Source organism: Quercus suber, unplaced genomic scaffold (genome assembly GCF_002906115.3).
Source record: "Quercus suber isolate HL8 unplaced genomic scaffold, Cork oak 2.0 scaffold_192, whole genome shotgun sequence".
Classification (NCBI taxonomy): domain Eukaryota; kingdom Viridiplantae; phylum Streptophyta; class Magnoliopsida; order Fagales; family Fagaceae; genus Quercus; species Quercus suber.
This window is the reverse complement of record NW_027069650.1, coordinates 945,438-964,421: the sequence shown is the minus strand read 5'-3', so window position 1 is coordinate 964,421 and position 18,984 is coordinate 945,438. Positions and strand designations below refer to the sequence as shown.

The following is an 18,984-nucleotide window of genomic DNA, read 5'->3' as shown; positions in this document are numbered from 1 at the left end:
TATGACGGAGAAATTTAGAAATTAGAAATAAAACCTACTCCTTAAATCTTAATTTATGTTCACATTGGTATCAAGAGATAAAGACAACACTCTAAAGACAAGCATTGCAGGTAACTAGTAAATCACCAGTTTGAATTAAATTATATATACAAATCCCAACTGGTAAAAGAGAAAACCTACTTAAGTACCTTGGCATCAGTTCTAATCAAGTTGGTTATTTCCCAGACACAAACATCTTCTGAGCTTCACAAGTTAGCCTTAAAATTCTAATTTTCGCAGGTCCCTTCAAAAGGTAAAAAAAACATAAATAGAAATATATTAGAATGATAAAACACCTTCATTGCTGTCTGAAACTTTATACGAAAGTGAGTTAAACTTTGCTTGCACTAGTAGAACAGGGAATCACATAACTTCATGGACCAGAAAAAAAAAATAATTACTATACTTTTGGCAACTTTTTAAGTGTTTGTGATAATTTGTAGAGAAAAAAATTTAAGTAGACCCAATCCAAATGGCAGCAATCACAAAAATTTTAATTACATTATGCTTTAAGTGACTTTGCGCAAATGATTGCAGATGATTTCGAATTTTGAAGAAGAAGAGTAGAATTTTTCAAGTGTTGCCACAGTGTTGGTGAGATTAATGTCAACTATTTATTTCAAAAGACATTAAACCAAGTTGCAACATTTATATATTTCATCAATGGCATCCAATTAAGTATTCATACCAGGAACAATTATGAATCATTGAACTCACCCATTACGGATATAAGAGAATAGAAGAGGATATAAAGTAGTATGAGTAGACTTACTGAGCTTTGAACTAAGTTGGGTTTGGTAAATGACCAATTATGAAGTAAATTATATACATACAATTCAAATGGTAAGAGAAAGAAAACCTGAAGTCAAGTAAATTAGATGCAAACGTCTTGCCAGCTTCCTGAGTTAGCCCTAGAAATCAGAGTAATATGGCTGCCTTCAAAAGGTAAAAACCATATATTAGAACCATCAACACCTTTTTTTTTTTGGATCATGAACCATCAACACCTTAAGTGCTCTTTGAAATTTTAATTTTAATTTTTTCTGCACTATAGTAGGACTGGGGATCACATAATTTCAAGGTTACTCCAGTAAAACTAAACCCCCCAACCCAAACAGAAAATGAAAAATCAGCAAGACCTTCACCTGCCCAATTTCTCATTCTTATGCAACTAACTCCATTTTCCCACAATAAATTCACCCTCATAAACAGAGCAATTACAACCTAGTGCGAATCAACAAAATCTACTGTCAAGTTTTAGACAGCCCTAAGTAAAAGAACTGATCCATGAACTCTTACAGTATCAAAATACTGAGCGAAATAATGATTATGTGGACATAAAGAAGACTCTAATAGTGATGAATTCAATATTCAAAATTTCCCAAAATTTGCAGAAAGAAATAGGCTAGCAAACAGAAATTCGATAGCAGCAAGACAATAGGGAAATTTTTTTTTTTTTGAATAGCAGCAAGCCAATTGGTAGCCATTACAAAAATTTTAATTGGACTCTTCTTTTCTCAAATGATTTCATAAATAGAAATAGAAGAGTTGGATTTTTCAAGTGTTACTAGAGTGGTTGGTGAGATTAATTTTATGCCAAGATCGATTAACCTAATAACTTGTATGAATAAACTTACCCACCATCCTTGATGTTGACAAATGGAATGTGGTCAACCTTGGACCGCTCATTGTCTTCCAAATTGGGGCAACGATAAATCTCCAGCGTTTTCAATTGGGTGAGGCGTCGCATGGCTTCCTCGGTGGGCAGATGCACCAAGTTCTTGCAATCCACAATATACAACTTTTGAAGAGAGGAAAGATTGCCCAACCACTCTGGCAAAGCTACCATCTCATAAAATCTCTCTAACCACAGAATTTTAAGGGCAGTGAAGTATTGAATTTGGTCCAGGAGAGAGTGGGGTGAGTCACACAACATGAGCTTTTGGAGGGAGGGGTGAATGGAGGAAGTAAAAGGCAGACAATCCCCATTCTCCAAATATTGAAGAAGAGGCGCATAACACTGTTCTTCAAATATTATGGACGGGACACCTGGCAAATGCCTCAGCTCATGACATTTCGATACTTCTAACTTCTGAAGGGAAGCGCAGGTGTACAGTGAGTCTGGTAAATCTCTCAGTTGAAATAACCATGAAATTGTCAACTCCTCAAGGCAAGGAAACACCAACACCTCACCTGCGCTTGTCAACTCCTTTGCATCCGTCCACTCCTCAAGATTTTTCATATTGTGCCATTTGAGCTTTCTCAATGCCGGAAATAATGTAGTAGTATTTCTGCCACTCCCATCACTGTAACTGTAAAACTCACTTCCTATACTTCTTACCTTCTCCATTGCTGTTATTACAAGAACCCTAAGACAGGGTAAATGTCCCAGGGTGGGAACTTCTTCACACTCCGTACACCCATACAAATAGATCTCGATCAAATTTTGATATAGCAACGAACCAACCCATGATGGGAATTTCTTTCCTCCATACTCATTGATTGTTAAGCTTTTCAAATTTGGGTGAGGTTGGAGGCCTTCCAACACCTTTTCATCTTTTTCACACCTGTCCTCTTCTTCATCAATAGTCCAGTGAAATCCCAAGCTGAATATTTCCTTTTCTTTTAATTTTGCACTTTTGGCTTCTTCCTCATTTTCCACATTTTCTAGATCATGTATGTCTATTTCTCCTCTGAGATTCTTTAAAGGTCCCAATTCTTTGATCCGATAACCTTCATCTTCACCCACATAAAAATCTGGCAATGTTTGAAGGCAAGTCAACCGCCCCACATTTTTAGGTGCATGACCAAAGATATGATTATTATGAATATGTCTTAAGTTAATCAAATTGCTTAGGTCTTCTGGAAGCTCTTCTACAGGGCCTTCAATTCTTAAAGTTTGCAAATTGTAGAGTTTGGTGATGGAATTTGGTAATTCCTCAATTTGAGGGTGTGAGATATGAAGAAGTCTCAAATGTATTAACTGCTCAATTGAATCCGGCAACTCCATTATACTATCTCTATCCTCAGATAATTTTAAAATACGCAAAAATTTAAAATTTGATAGCATGTCCTCAAAGTCGAAATTTTTTGAAATTAATGTGCGCAATTTTATGAAACATTCTCCACTAAATGAAGTTCCTTGTGTTATTTTGCCATCAGATCGGACAAATAAATGTTGTACATTACTAATATTGTCCATTGAATCTCTCTCCAAAATAAGAGTTCCCGATTTTGAAATTGAGAGGGCAAAATCATGCACCAAATCATGCATTTTGCAACTAATAATATTACCATAGGCATCCTTTCTAGCATTTTGAAAAAAGGAAGTGGCCAACAAAATATTAAAATACATGTTGCCAATATCCTCCATCATCATATTAGCTTCTTTAGCTGGTTCAAGGAACCCTTCAGCCATCCAATACTGAATTACTTCGTCCTTTTCAATTTCATAATCTTTAGGGAAAATCGCACAATATGCAAAACATTGTTTCAAAGATGGTATTGGAAGATGATCAAAGCATAACTTTAGCACTGAAAAGATATCATTATTATTATCATCCAACAAGTACCAAATTTTATCCTTTTGAATTGCTAACCATTCGTTTTTATCACATTTAAAGCACATTGTTCCCCCTACAACTCTAGCAACTAATGGAATCCCTCCACATCTTTTAGCAATCTCCCTTCCACTAGCCTCCAAATCAAAAGTTAGTGATTTTCCTTCATCTGCAAATGCTCTTTTTTTCAATATAGACCAACAATCATCTTTTGATAATTTTTCCAAGTGATGTGGAGCAAGTGTCCCCATAATTTGTGCAACTTTGTCGCTATGCGTTGTTACAATAATATTAATTCTAATATTTGTATTAATGCCTTCCAAGTGACTCCTTAAAATATCCCATTCATCACGGTCTTCAATCCAAACATCATCAAGTACAAGAAAATATTTCGTACTTCTTGAATGAGTCAAGTATATTTCGAAAGATTCATGAATTGCGCTTGAAATTTTTTCATCAAAATTTTCACTAACACGTACCCATTTTAGCACATCGAAGTGTTTCTTTATTTCTTCATGGTTATACAATACTTTTGCTAAAGTTGTCTTTCCAAGACCTGCCATACCCACAATAGGAAGAACAGATATAACTTGTTGATTGCTTGAACTAATAAGTTCGTTCAATATCTTTAAAACATCAAATTCTCTTCCCACAACTTCTGAATCATTGAGAAATGAATCCTCATTCTTGTCCAACCTAATCTTGATGATTGACTTCAACGACTCTATTCTAAGACCAAAGCCAGCTACATCATTCACAAGTTTATCCAGTGATTGTTTGATGGTCTTAACTTTATCGTGACTGCAGAATGAAAAGCTACGTACCTGATCTATCATTTGGTTTTGAAATTGTACCTTTTGCCAAATTATCTCATAGTCAAACTCGTCTAGCACATTATCAACTTCATAAGCTACATTTCTAAGCTCCATTAACCAAATCCCCACAAACTCATCATTTACTTGCCTCTTCTGATTTAGCACAACTTTAATCTTGTATAGTGTGTCAAGAAGATTTTTAAACTCCTCCTTGAAACCCCACTTAAAAATGATATGCTCAGTGGCAAGTGAAAACGCTTTGGTTACTAGTCCATCCACAACATCATCAAGTACAATTTCAGCCATATATTCTTCATTTCTCTGTAGAAGAGAAATTAGTGTGAATTTCTTTTTAAGTGTTAAACTAAAACTGTGGTTGTGTTATGAATGAACAACTATGTGTAGAGTTGGGATGAGATAATGACCTGTGTGACAAATTTCTCCTTCTGAATTGTTGAAATTGAAGTTGAGGCGAGTGTACCCTCCTTATCATTGCTTGAGGTTGATGCATTTTTATGTTTTTTGTTAGCCTCTTGTGTTGCTTTATAAGCTTCATTTTGTACATCTTCAGGCACAACATCACATATAACAATATCACGCCCTTTGACTCCAGCCAAGTGTGATTTAATCCTTGATGCACCTCCAGGGAATTCATGTTTACAATAGTTACATTTGAAACGACCCTTTAGATCCTCAGCATAATCCCAAAATCGATCTCTCTTTCTGCCCATATTTCTTTTTTCTTGACAATAGATACATAAAGAATACAATATCATAATCGAATATAATTTAAACAAAATTGATGTAGAATAGAATAGAAATAAGTTTATTCTATTTCTTTAATAATATTAAATAATTACATTATTTCTTTGTTTCTCTAAAAAAATATATGGAGAGAGAGATTGTTCAGATCATATAAAATATAAATACATTATCAAATATTATATTCAATCATTGATTTCATATGATATAGTAACCCTAATTCCTAATTACCTACTCTCTGCATCAGTTCTCAAGAAGCTCAACAATTGTTACTATTCTTTATTCCTACATTTTGTAATGACTAGATCTGAGCGTACATGTATAATAAATTAAACAAAAAATGTGCTCTTTTGGTTATATCACAGGCTAGAGGATTGAATCTAATAGATTAATCCTAGAAGAGCATGCTTTAAACGCTATAGATCCATATAATGTCTATCTTCTCGATAGTGGTTGACATTAAATTATTTAATTTTTTCTTCTTATTTTCTATGTTGTGTGTTAAGAAACCATATATTTAGCCAAGATAATATTAAACTAATAGCATGAAAGACATGTTACCAAAAAAAAGCATGAAAGAAATGTCGTAGTGCTCTTACTCTATAATGGCTAAATGCCAACGGGTGTGAAACTTTGCTGAAATTTGCAAAAAAAGTAGTAAATATTGTAAATTTTTTGCAAATATGTACAATATTTATTACTTTTTGTGTGCCTATAAGGTGGATTTGCATTACTTTTTGTGTGCCTATAATGTGGATTTGCATTGCAAGTATATACAATGTAAACATATAAAGGTATTTTATTTTTTAATTTGTATTTCTAAAATAGGGTTCCAAACTTGAAAATTGTGATATGTGAACAACTGGACATCAGAACTTAGTCAATGCCACAGTCATTGAGCATAACATGTTATGCTCCTATCATTTTCAAGAGTATGTGTTATTATATAACAAAATTAAATTATCAAAATTAATATCTCTAGTTCCATTTTTTTATAATTTATACTAGACTTATCACACGTGCTTTGCTCGTGAAGTAAGACTTTTTATTTTTATTTTTTACTTTGGATTTAATGAAATAATGTTTAAAAATGAGATAGAGATAGTGTCCTAATTTTTAGGATTTTGATAAAACTTTAAAAGCCTAAAACTTAGGAACTCTTTTAAAAATAGTAAATTACTCTTTTAACAAGTTTATATTTTTAAATTAAAAATTATTTAACTAAAAGATAGGGGTATTTTAAAGAATTTAAGAATTTGTGTAAGGATATTTTAGTACAAAAAATGATGAAACCCAAACAGGAATCATGTTATTAATAGTACTAGACTCATCACACACGCTTTGCGAGTGCAATAATGCTTTTTTTTTTTTTTTTGTCTTGTTTAGTGTTATAATGTTTAAAAGTGATATATAAATAATCGTATGTAATTTTTTTTTTTTTTTAAAGAAGTAAAGTAATGTGGAATAATGTTTAAAAACTGAGATAGAGATAGTGTCTTAAATTTTAGGTTAAATGGAAAAGATAAAAGTAAAAGTCTAAAACTTAGGAACAATAAATTATTCTTTTAACCAGTTTGTGATTTTAAATTTTAAATTATTTAACTAAAAGATATAGGTATTTTAGAGAGTTTAAGAATTTGTGAAGGTATTTTAGTACGCAAAATATTGAAACCCAACTAGAGAATTCTGTTATTAATAGTATAGATATACGATAGTTACTCCACGAGTATAAGTGTTTGTGAGGTGTGAGGGGCAAGGGTCGAGATTTAAGTCCCCAGAAGGGAGCTTCACACACATATACATTTAGATTAGACTAGAGTAGAATTTCTATCTTGTATAAATAAATAAAAAAATAGTATAGATAGACTAATTATTAATATTGATATTGTCATGCTTTTATTATTATCTTGAAATTTTTTTCATCTAATATTTTTATCTGGTTAAAGTAAGGAACCATGTCATAACCTCCTATTTGCCAATAGAAATGTTGATATTTGTCTATAATTTGAATGATTCGATTTTGTTTCCATATAAAATAAACAAAAAAAAACATCATTTCAAATTGATAATTGTTGGAAAAAAAAAAAAAAAAAAAAAACGATTTTTGTCCCATCCAACCTCTTTTGGAACTTGATAAATGTTGGCAAATGAGTAATGAAATTGTGATACTCTCAAAGGAATTCGAATATTTCAAATGGAAGAATTTTTCCAAACCCACCCATAAATACTTCACTCCTCTCTTGACTTTCACCTACCAAGCTAAAGACTGGGTTGTGTGACTGAGAAAGAATTCCTTCAAATGACTGATAAATGCAATATTCCATGCTGTCTCCTTTGGTTGTGTTTATAAACTATTTTTTCAACCCAAAAAAGAAAGTCGATATCATAGAGACATGGTAAGAGGCAAAGAGAACATACTAAAATAGGAGTAGCTTGCAGCTAGGTAGATGCAGTCAACGTCGGGAAGAATAAGAGAAAGAGAATTGAAAAAGTAGTAGTCCGCGATCAGTAGATTAACAGCAGTGGATGTGAAGGAAGATCTAAGCCCAACAATGAAGAGAGGAACAATATATTCATATCTAAATAAAAAATGAAATAAATAATAATAATAAAATATGAAGAAGAAAGAAGCAACCAGTAACAGGATGTCATTGAAACTCACCGGAGATGAGAATGAAAGAAGCAACCAGTTTTCTCTCTCTCTCTCTCTCTCTCTAGAAGAGTTCTGTATTTTCAGTTCTGTTGTTCCGGGCAGCACAAAACTCTTTCATGAGTCATGATTCATGCATGACATATGAAATCTACAATTTCTTTTACACTAAAATAGTAAATATTCGTTTTGTCTTATTTGCTGGCATGACCGTGACAAAAATATAAATTAGCAAATAAAACCTCCTCCTTAAATCTTAATAAGCAGTGCTTATTCAAAGATAAATATTTAATTTCTCGGTTAATATGTAGTGTCGGATGTGATATGAATATGATGAAGGTCTGAAAATAAAAAATTAGAAGTTGCATTATTTATATATTTGATGGAACCTACATTATTTATTTTTAACTCTTTTAATCCACCCAACCCACTATCCCCTTAATAATAAAAAAGTAAAATACCTGTTTTAGTCAAAATTGTCACCTTGCCTTTTGATAAAATTTTAAATTAGCAGATCTACCGTCCTTTCAAAACAAAATTTACGCTCACCGAGGAATAATCCATGGTTAAACTAATTTCCTTTGTGTATACACTTCGTGTGCCATGAGCGGGCCCATGACTGAAAAAAAAAAAAAAGCGAATAAAAAAAAAAAGCCTAAGAAAAAAAGCACTTATTATTCAAAATGTATTTCTCATTGATTTATATCTAAATTTTGTTAATTACTAATTAGACATGATAATTAACGATAACATTAGATTTGAGATTGGTAGTATATAGTTAATAGTTGTACAGTGTTAGAATTTAACTAACAGATTTCAGCCAAATAAATTCATCTTTCAAAATCAAAATCAAAATCAAAATCAAAACCATAACCATGAAGTTTATCCAAAAAAAAATCAAACCATGAAGAAATATTTAAAGATTCGGTTTAAAAAAAAAAAAAAGACGTGAGAAATATTTATAACTTATATAGAATGTGAATTTAAAATAGAAAAGAACTTAAAGAAAAAGGAAGTGGAATGGAAACTACCTACCTATACAATGATAATTCTAACAAAGCCTAGCACACACAGTAAGTGTTCTGAGCCAATAGCACACATAGTAAGTGGAAGACTTCATCTTTAATTAAAAAAAAAAAAAAAAAAGAATTGCAAAATGGGGAGAGAAAAACGAAGGATAAGGAGAAGTGGGCAAGGTTTGTGTCCAGTGAAAATTTTCACTGGACAAGGCAGGATTTGGACACGTGTCTAACATCCAACATGTTCAATAAAAATTTTTACTGGACACAAGCCGGTCCCAAGAGAAGTTTGAAAAAAATGCCAAGAGATCCCTTGAACTTTTGAGCCATAATCATTACATCCCTTGAACTGTTGAGCAATGGTCTAGACTTGCTTAGTCTCTTCAGTGGATTCTTAATCCTTTCTTGGATTCTCCATGAAGTTGCTATTGGTTTCAATCTTTTCAAAGAGTTTTTTTTTTTTTTTTTTGGAGGTAAAAGATAGAAAAAAAAATGTCATTATTAAAACGTATTTTTTGCTTAGTTTCCAACGTTTTTCAAGTCGTGTTTTGTCAGTTTGGGTTAATTTGCTTAGTTGATGCATTCTTTATTTGGGATTGTTTAGTTTGATTTTGCTATGGTGTGTGACTGTTAGTTCTTTTATATTGGTGTTTGATGGTTCCTATGATGGGACTCATAAATTATCCATTGATATTAGTGGCTTAATTTATGATTGAAAGTGAAACAATGACGGGTGGTGGAAGCCAAGTGTAAAAATATCTATTAAAAAAAAACAATTTCGAATTTCTCAAGTATTATGTCATGTTTAATTTCAGTGATTTGAAAATAACTATAAAATAGCCCTTAAAGAACATGATGCGCAAATGGTGTTAGTAAGTAGTGACTTAATGAAAAAAAAAAGAGTATTTTAGCAAAGAAATAACAGATCATGTATGAATCACACATATTTGGTTTTTGCTTTCAAAGAAAAAATAAATAAAGAAGAGAGTAAGAACTAAGAAGTCAAGTCAGCTTGTGAGGTGTTTATCACTTGTTTTTTGTGATGCATGTATTATATAATTACGGGAAATCTTAGGACAATGTGTATCACTAGCTTTCTGTGATGTGTGTATTATCTGATTATTATGGGAAATCAAAGGACACAGGACCACTGTTTGCCTTGGCAGATCCTTCTTTTAAATCTGCAAAATTTGTAACTTGGTGAGCCATACCATGGGAGAAGATCGATGAAGCAGATATTGAAATCATAATTATTGAACACACACTTGAAGATAAGTTTTCCTTTGTTTTTTTCTTGAGGAGGAAGGAATATGAGCACCTTCAGGTACAAAAAAATCTAATTTTAATTGCAAATTTGTAGAAAATATGTTTGACACTTAATTAAGGCCTTATTCTATGCTACTAGCATAATGATGTCTTTAAATATTTCTCTAATTTATGAAGAAGAAAAAAAATGCAAAAAATACATTACAACCAGCAAATGTAAAAATAAGACCATTTACATCCAAACAAACATACATGGCCATGTGTGAATATTTGAAAATTTTGGAAAATCTATTGAAAGTAAAAGCTAGCAAATTTACGCTTGCATTTCAAAAATGTAAGGGAAAATTTTTCAAAATGACAATTTGCTCTTTGATTTTCCAGATTCTAAACTTTTTTGAACCTTAAAAAAAATTTAAGGATAAATTACATTTTTGGTCTCTAACTGTGATAATTTAATCATTTAATTTAATTCTGACATTTTGGTTTTATGTTAAAATGATAATAAATGAAAAATGAAATATTGACATGATTAATGATCAAAATAAAATATTTATATAAAGTCAAATAAGACCGTTAGACAGACTACCATGTCAAAATTAACTCAATAAAAAAAAAAAAAAAAAAAAAAAAAAAAAAAAAAACAAACTTAGTGATAAGCTTGCAGTAGCTTTAGCTCTCACGGTAGTAATGCCAGACGATGAAGCACGGAAGCGACACCCAGTGGTGAAGCCCGGCGGCAACCGATCGGCTGGTGACGCAGATTTTGGTATAATCTCTTTCTGTCTCTCTGTTCAAATGGGTTTTTATTGGAAATACTATCACAAACAAATACTTCAAGCAAAATTAGAAGATAATAAGACATTAGTGTGAAACTGTGAATTGATGATGTAGCACATAAATAGACATCATCGACTAGAGTTAGCCCTCAATAGAAAGAGAGGAGATTATTGTGAAGTGTGAACCGATGATGTTCGGCTTGGACTTCACTGAGCATCATGCGTCATGTGCTTGATCTAGTGGATTCGAGTGAATGTTGTGCTCATTCTAGTATAGGGTGCTTCTGCTTTCATTGATGTTGTCATTTTGTTATTTGCTATTTCATTTTTTTGTTTTTTTAATTAGGTAAGGTTGACATGGCAGTCCAGGTGGTACTCTTATGTGTACCACCTAATTCCTTTAATCGTAAAAGTCATAAAAACTTGTTTTTGCACAAATTGTGGTCTCAAATTAAACAAAAAAATTGATTCACAAAGGTCAACAAAATTATGGTGTTGGGTTGCTTATACATTTTTGGATGACTATATTTTTCAAAAATTAATAAATTTTAACATGGTTCTTCCCAGTTTTTAAAATGCACATTTTTTTAATGAATAATTTTGATTACGAATGAAACTCTTTTTCTATGATTTGATAAGACTGAAAATATTAGGACTACATTAAATTTTGGACCATGGCTAGACCAAAATCAAAATTTCCTTCTTTGGTAGACAAATAAATTTTTGTAAGTGAATAATACACTTTAGGAAGTTCCATTTAACTTTAAAAGCTTTTTGGATTGGATAAGTTTAGTTACAAAATTAGTTATACGTTATAACCTTACTCAATATCTTTGATAAATCCACCATCAGATTATATCTTCTTCTTATATCCTTTATGTTTGCAAAATTTCTAGAAAACAAAAGATCAATAGTTTTGTCATCAATAAATTATTTAAATTGCAAGTTTTTATAGTTTAAAATAATGCATAATATATAAGCTTATAGATCATATAGTAAATAATAACACAAAATTAGAAATGTATATTTAGAGCGTAAAGAATATGCAATTCAACAGATAGATTTTCAAAATATGTAGAAATGTTTATTTTCTTAAGTAAAATTGTAGTTTTAGGCTACAATCAATTTTGTAGCTAAATTTTTTCTGGATTTGGATTTACTTGTTGGGTGATACTAATACATGTTAAGTACGTTGAATTTGAAGTCCATCCAAATATGATAAACATCTAGATATCAACATCAATTAACACCACCTCACTTACATTAAAGTTTCTAACTTGGTTCTTTTTTCTTTTTCTTTTTTTGGAGTCAGTTTGTAACTTGTTTGATGCAACTAAGGTGGTGCAACACAATATGGATATTCGCAATGGCAATGGGAAGAAAATTTATCAGTTATTTCTCGGTAGTAATCACTCTCTTTCAAAAATATAGTAATAATAATAATTTTTTTTTTTTGTTGAGAAAGTAATAATAATAAATATGTTACATATGTATGAAGAATAAAAGAGGAATTGGAAGTTGAATTAAATACTTTGGAATAAATGTTAAGTAATAAGAACATCAGATTCAGATCAGTTGAAATAGTAATACACGGTTGAGATTGAAAGTTCAAAAAATAAACTTTCAATCTCAACCGTTGAACAAAAAAGTTGAAAAAGTTAAAGTAAAAAAATGGAAGTGGTAAAAACTGATATGAGTGGGTGTGGTGTAATTGCACCCGGTGCAATACCCCAGGTATTGCATCGGATCCAAATCCTAAGAACATCCTAATCCTTGTTTTAACCAACACTCTTTGGTTTACATGATTGGTTGGGAAAAAAAACTTTGAGCACAAGAATTCATGAAAAGGATTCATAATTTTTTGCCATAAATTATTTGATGAACTTGTTGACATCGTATTTTGCTCAATAATTTTTTTTTTTAATAAATAGTTATTTAATGATGCCCAGGTATTCGAAAATTATTGTTGTATACTAAACTGTAATTGAAGCATTGGAAACCAAATTGATGATTCTTGTTTACCTCAATTATATATATGCTAAAAGAGTTTCATAAATTCGTTAAAAATGTTGAGTCAAGTCTGATTTGACCAAGGTTGAACAAATTTTCGATCATCCAGTTAGAGTAAATGAGTTGTCATCTTAAAAAGCACGGAAATTTCTCTCAATTTAACTTATGCTACAAAATTGACTTTGAACTGGGGGAGATTTCGAAATCAGAGTTGAAATTTCTTATCAAGTAATGGGTTCTTAAATTTCTCCACCATGATCCAAATGAACTAAAATTGGTTGTATTTGAATTTTGATTTAGTGTTTTTCAACTGTTTGAAATTCACCAAAGTGGAGGTTAGTATTTAGTAAGGCCAACACAAGTTAGGATGAGAGGGTAAAACATGGAGTAAATGAATTGTATACGGCAAATGTTGTGTGTCAAGATCATATCTCATCCACTCTCTGTTTGTGTGAAAATATCCCAAATAAAATCCAAAAATTTTCAAAAATTTTACTTTTAACATTGGGATGAAAGGAATAAAAAAAATTACCTGAACCAAATCTCTTTTTTAACTTTATAGTTATAGGGCTACATAGAACTGTATATATCAACAGATATATTCAAAAATTGCAGGTAAAAGTTGTGTCGCTAGACTTATTCATATCATTTAACAATAATCAAATTATCAGAACGATTCTTTATGTTTTATTGTCATAATCAATATATGAACGATTTCAATGTCCCCAAGTGCTCCACTTTTCACAAGATGGCCGTAGTTATCATAGTGAGCATTGGGCTAGGGACCTCTTCCACCTGCCAAGCTTCTCTCTTCCCTGTAAAAGCTAATAAAGCCAATTGTTAGAGCACTTTAAAGGGTATTATGATATCTAAACGAAAAATTCATTAGACTTCTAAACTCCCCAGACGGAAAGTTACTAATTAATTTTCCTCATTCTTTCTAGGAACATTCCTCTTACTCAGAAATCATGAGTGCAAGTGGGTGTGTAATAGACATTGCCCTTCTTTCTAAACTAAATAAAAAAAGTAATAACAAAGAGAACGAATTATGAGACAAGAAAAGCAAACTCTAAGCCTACAAAAAGGCATTCAATCAACTTGTACATCAGACCACTACAGGGAACACTTTTTTTTTTTTTTTTTGGGAGAGAGGATTACAGGGAACACTTAAGTTATGTTTATCAGAGGAAAACATTTTCATTGTTTTCAAGTGTTTGGTGCAGTATAAAATATCCTGGTCAAACTGAAAATATTTTAAATGCCCACTCCATTTCCAAACTCAGTTATCTCCTCCCACAAAGTATAAGATTGCCTACTTGATATTTAGAGTGGAATATCTGTTCACAAAATCAACTTTTAGTGGCGAGTTGCAAAATACCAAGACAAGTATCTCATTCAGTGAAATTCGACCCATTTTTGAACATTAATGCCCCAAATAAAACATCAATAAAAGCATTTAGCAAGGTGTAAGACAATAAAGCGATGCTATTTAATAACAAGTTGTCAAAAACAATGATGGAAAAACTTCAATAAACAAAATTTCAACAAATCAAAACAATAACACAAGGAATGGCTATTGTATCATTCTCATTGAGACTCTTGTGTGTGTGTGTGTGTTTTAGATTTATCTGTAAGCTAGCAGGCTGTCACAATGGCTGTTATTACACCTTTGTTGACTTTTCAAAGTGTACCATGTATCTTAGAGAACTTATTATTGTGTGATTAGCATGCTTGATTTTGCAAGCTCTACATTGCAGGTTCTACTCAACTAGGAGAAAATGTTTTGACATACCTTGCGTGGTCCAATAGCCATTTCATTATCCACAATGGATACTGCCCTAAAGCCCATGGGAAGTAATACCTCTTCATAACTGCAAAGATTTAAGTTGGTAAGTTTGAAAAAAAAAAGTTGTTAAGTGTAGACAAACATCCATGCAAAAGTTTCTTCAGTGATATTGATACTAAATTCAAACTACCAAGCCTCCCAACCCCCAAGGGAAGGGCAGGCAAAAGAGAAAAACAGAAAAAAAATGAAGGTAAATAAGTGCGTACTCTGAAATTGATACTTTGAATGGGGGTCCACCAACATGATCGCTAATCTGCCATCATGAAAAATTTAGTTCCAACAGAGCCATAAGGAAACCATTTTAACAAACATTTAGAAATTTTGAAATTTCACTAATTAATCTGAACTTCACTTTAAAAATTGGAAGGTCTCTAAAATTCTAAGGACATGGCTATTGAAAATAAAAGCAGGTAAGATTGTGGAATGTCTAATCAAATATCATATGATAGTGTTTTTCACATGCAAACAAGAATAAACAAAGAGAAAATAAGTGGGAAAAATTAATGAGGAATTAAGATCATTACTGGAAACATTAGTGTTATGAGCTCTCCACCAGGTTTCAATAAATCACGAATTCTCTGTGCCCAAGCCAACCTCATGTCTGGTTCGATGGCACAAAAGAACCTGTAAATTCTCCATTAAAATATGATCATATAGAGATTCTTCTCATGGACAACTAAACCACTATTCATGCCAACTCACGTATAATCAAGAATGAGATCAAACAATTCACTTGGATTCCAAGTGAAAAAGTCCGCCTTTAAGAAGTTTAAATAACTTGCATTCGGTAATGAGGAAGACAACTGCATTAACATTAGAACAGACTATTAAAATGAGAAGTAAAGAAGGATATGAAAACCTATACTAGGTCACCTCTTTAAACTGTAAAACAATTTAGATTCCATGACTTATCACAAGTTAAAGTCACAAGAATACCAGCTTCTTATGAAATAGTAACTAAATCTATCAGGTTCAACTCTCTATTGGTCTAGGTAATCCCAATGCAAGACATTTGCAAATGATCGCCATAGTAATTGGTCTTTACAGTGCTCTAAATTTTTCTATAACATAAATTTCCTAAGCATCAATTTTAATCTGAAAATGAATAATGGCATGCTTTCAGAAATTAGAATAACCCTGTTATTGTTCCTAATTCAATTTAACAGAGATCACAAGTGTGGTACATCTAATCCCTGTCCTTAATACAACTGAGAGAAGCTGGGGTAACCCAGCTATAGTTCCTAATCCAATTCAGAAATGCTGAATAACAACCAGTTCAGGGAGGCATTCCAAAAAGTTGATAAATTAGACAGTAATGGCCAAATAAACATGGGTAATTCAGTTTTAATATTTCTATTATATCATCATAGCCACATACATGGTTGTTTCTCCAAAGGAAACAGAAAATGAAATGGTAAAAGTAAAAACTTTCAGGTGTCCTTTCTTTCTAAGAGATTGCAAGCCTTAGTGAAGTCAGAATTTTCTGACCAACTGCTCTTACCTCCACTGCCTTCTTAATGGCAATGTCTGATATATCCAATCCAACAACATAGCGTTCAGGGCATGCAATTGCTGCTACATCATAACCCTGCCATATTTGAGCAATTTGTTGTTGGCCACAGTAGCAAGCTAAAATGCTAGCGAACAGATAAAGATATAAGAACAGCACATAAATAATGTAACATGCAGACAAGGTAAAGGGGAAGGAAAGATATAAACTACACCTTGTCCCCTTTTTAGTAATGCTTGATCAAGTAGTAATTAAAATTCCATGTGTGAGAAAGGAGGAGGGAGGAAAGATACCAAGTGATTGATTTCTGATACAATCGAATAACTGCATCAGGAATTCATTTAACAAATGAATTTTGCTTCAACTTCACACTCAATTGCAGAGAGATTTAATTGTTATTGTTTAATCTCTTGTATTTTTTTGGGGTCCCTCTCACTGGGATGAGATAAATATCATGTCAAATATCATCTACCATATTTTAAGATGTCATTAATGATCATTAAATTAATCTTAAAACAAGAAATTATTTTTAAGTGTCATTATTTTTCTCCTCAAATTATAATTTCACCAAACATAGATCACATGTAGATTTTCTACAGGATCATTGGCCCAATTAATCATTGACGACAGATCCTCAAGGGACTAATCTTTCTGATAGAAAACATTGAGATAGAAAACCAAGAAAAAGGAAACAACTACAAAATATTGACATGCAGAGGACTCAAATCTTGCATAAAATATATAAGAAATTGAATTAATATGTCAGAAAGAAATATCTTGAGAGTAAGAAAGAACCATAGAACTTACACTGCCACAACCAGGGACTAAAGCCCTACCCTTGGGAAGAGCTCCAGTCTGATGAAGATGTAAAAGAATTGGTGTCGGTTGTCCTAAATCCCATGGGGTCACACCTTGCTCCCAACTCTTTTCCCAACCATCTGATATGATTTAACATACAACAAAATGAGTACTGAACAACCACAAAAATCACATTCCATCCATAGTACAATCTGAATGTGTGCAATTTTCACATTTCTGCCATATTATGAGGCACAATAACATTGATAAAAACATAAACTTAGAACTCAACCAAGTCATTTTCATGTTCTTAGGACCCATTACAATAGAAATACAAGGTTAATACAAGAAAGAACCAAAACCCAACAGAAAAAATCACATCTTTTAAACAAAATCGGCATACCCATTTGACAAAACCATCTTAAAAACTCAAAAAAAGAAAAAAAAAATTGTGTTTTGGTTGGTACCAGTAGAATCCTTGTGTACGAGTTGTTGAAGCTTATCAACATGGGGGTTGTTTAATCTTGTGGTGCTCTCCACAGTTACACTCTTTTGATTTTCATCCCTTTTCTCCATCTTCCTCGGTTTCGTACCACGAATTCCAGCATTTGTGGACCAAAAGGTCCGAATGATTGACGGCGAGTTTCGAAACGGGACGAGGGCCGTAGCGTATGCGTGACCCAGTAAACGTTAGTGTGAGAGGGATTGCATTGCATAATGCCCAAATTGAGAAACTGCTCTTTCTCCCCTTCCTATCTATCAATTTGCCATGCCATGTCCATAGTCCATAGTCCATAATCCATAATCCATAACCAAGTGAAATACACACACCCCAAGCCCACTTGATTTTTTACGACAAATTACAGTTTATCCACGCGTGATTCTGCCTTACCTATTTATGATTTGAAATTTCTACTTTACTCATACGAGGTTACTTTAGTTATATTTTCTTAACTCAACTCTATTAAAAATCGGATTAAATATGTAATTTTGTTCATTTTTTATGTCTCTTCTTCAAAAACACTAAAAAAAAAACATACAAATACAAGATCAAATAAAATCAAAAAGAATCTAGAAGAACACTAGTATCATGAGATTTCAAACCACATATAAACAACTTAAATTTCGGTCAAACCTCAGGTAGGTAAAATGTCAAACTTTAAACCATAGATAAGTAACTTAAATTTCAGCCAAACTATAGAGGTAAGTTGTAATTTGCTATATTTTTTATTGGTCCAATAGTATCTCCTAAATTGAATAGGGATAGGTGCATGGGATCATTCAACTCAATTACAATTTGTTATGTTCAAGATCCTAGCATATAAAATATCTGAATAGAAAAATATAAAAAATATGCTCATTAATTTAGAGAAAAAGTAACGGAATAAATCTAAACAATTTAAGTTGTATGGAAAGCTAACAAAAGCAAAATTCAATTTTGAATCTAATTAAATTTTCTCTAAGTATTGGTTATATATATATATATATATATGATTAGGTTTTTTATGATTTATTTATATTGAACTCCTCATTTTCAACATTGAATTAACTCACTTGGCACAAAAATTTAAAAAAACTTACATTAGATGAGACACGTAGTGCAGAATTAAACTCTAATTGAATTCCAATTTTTACATTGAATTAATTAACTTGGCATAAAATTTAAAAACTTAGATTATATAGGACAAGTAGTGCAAAATTAGACTCTAATTATATTTTAATTTGAAATTTAATTGAATTTTCTCTTAGTTTTACCTATATATATATATATATATATATACTAGCATGTAGCCCCGTGCATATGCATGGGTTCAATTAAAATAAATTACAATTATATGATTCAAATTAAACTTTTTTTTTGAGAGGTTCAAATTATATATGGTATCAGCTTACATTTTTTTTTAAACCGTACATTTTTTAAATATGTAATTGT

The 18,984-nt window shown here is 31.7% G+C and overlaps 2 protein-coding genes across 3 annotated transcripts; both read right to left on the bottom strand.

Annotated features, from left to right (window-relative positions):
• Positions 1–1,672: 1,672 nt before the first annotated feature.
• On the bottom strand, positions 1,673–7,956 carry LOC111984574 (putative disease resistance protein RGA3). Its single transcript, XM_065778880.1, has 4 exons — positions 7,839–7,956; positions 7,595–7,716; positions 4,840–5,156; positions 1,673–4,735 (listed from the first exon to the last, which is right to left on the bottom strand). Exons 3-4 carry the CDS (start codon positions 5,143–5,145, stop codon positions 1,673–1,675), a joined length of 3,369 nt encoding a protein of 1,122 aa, XP_065634952.1. The 5' UTR covers positions 5,146–5,156; positions 7,595–7,716; positions 7,839–7,956.
• A 5,460-nt stretch (positions 7,957–13,416) lies between these two features.
• On the bottom strand, positions 13,417–17,830 carry LOC111984581 (probable thiol methyltransferase 2). Of its 2 annotated transcripts, none has more exons than XM_065778860.1 (8): positions 17,519–17,830; positions 17,061–17,191; positions 16,245–16,331; positions 15,446–15,546; positions 15,268–15,367; positions 14,950–14,996; positions 14,690–14,768; positions 13,417–13,721 (listed from the first exon to the last, which is right to left on the bottom strand). In XM_065778860.1, exons 1-8 carry the CDS (start codon positions 17,625–17,627, stop codon positions 13,659–13,661), a joined length of 717 nt encoding a protein of 238 aa, XP_065634932.1. In that variant the 5' UTR covers positions 17,628–17,830; the 3' UTR covers positions 13,417–13,658. The 2 variants fall into 2 exon arrangements, with proteins under 2 accessions (XP_065634932.1, XP_023871976.1); XM_024016208.2 differs by having other exon boundaries at positions 13,417–13,712; positions 17,519–17,828.
• Between the last annotated feature and the right edge of the window lie 1,154 nt (positions 17,831–18,984).

Coding starts and splice junctions, on each gene's coding strand:
- LOC111984574 (XM_065778880.1), bottom strand. CDS start 5,145: ATGGGCAGAAAGAGAGATCGATTTTGGGATTATGCTGAGGATCTAAAG. Junction 4,736..4,839: donor AGGAGAAATTTGTCACACAG/GTCATTATCTCA, acceptor TCTCTTCTACAG/AGAAATGAAGAATATATGGC.
- LOC111984581 (XM_065778860.1), bottom strand. CDS start 17,627: ATGGAGAAAAGGGATGAAAATCAAAAGAGTGTAACTGTGGAGAGCACC. Junction 16,332..17,060: donor TAGTCCCTGGTTGTGGCAGT/GTAAGTTCTATG, acceptor CAAATATGGCAG/GGTTATGATGTAGCAGCAAT. Junction 14,997..15,267: donor TCATAACACTAATGTTTCCA/GTAATGATCTTA, acceptor TCATGATGGCAG/ATTAGCGATCATGTTGGTGG.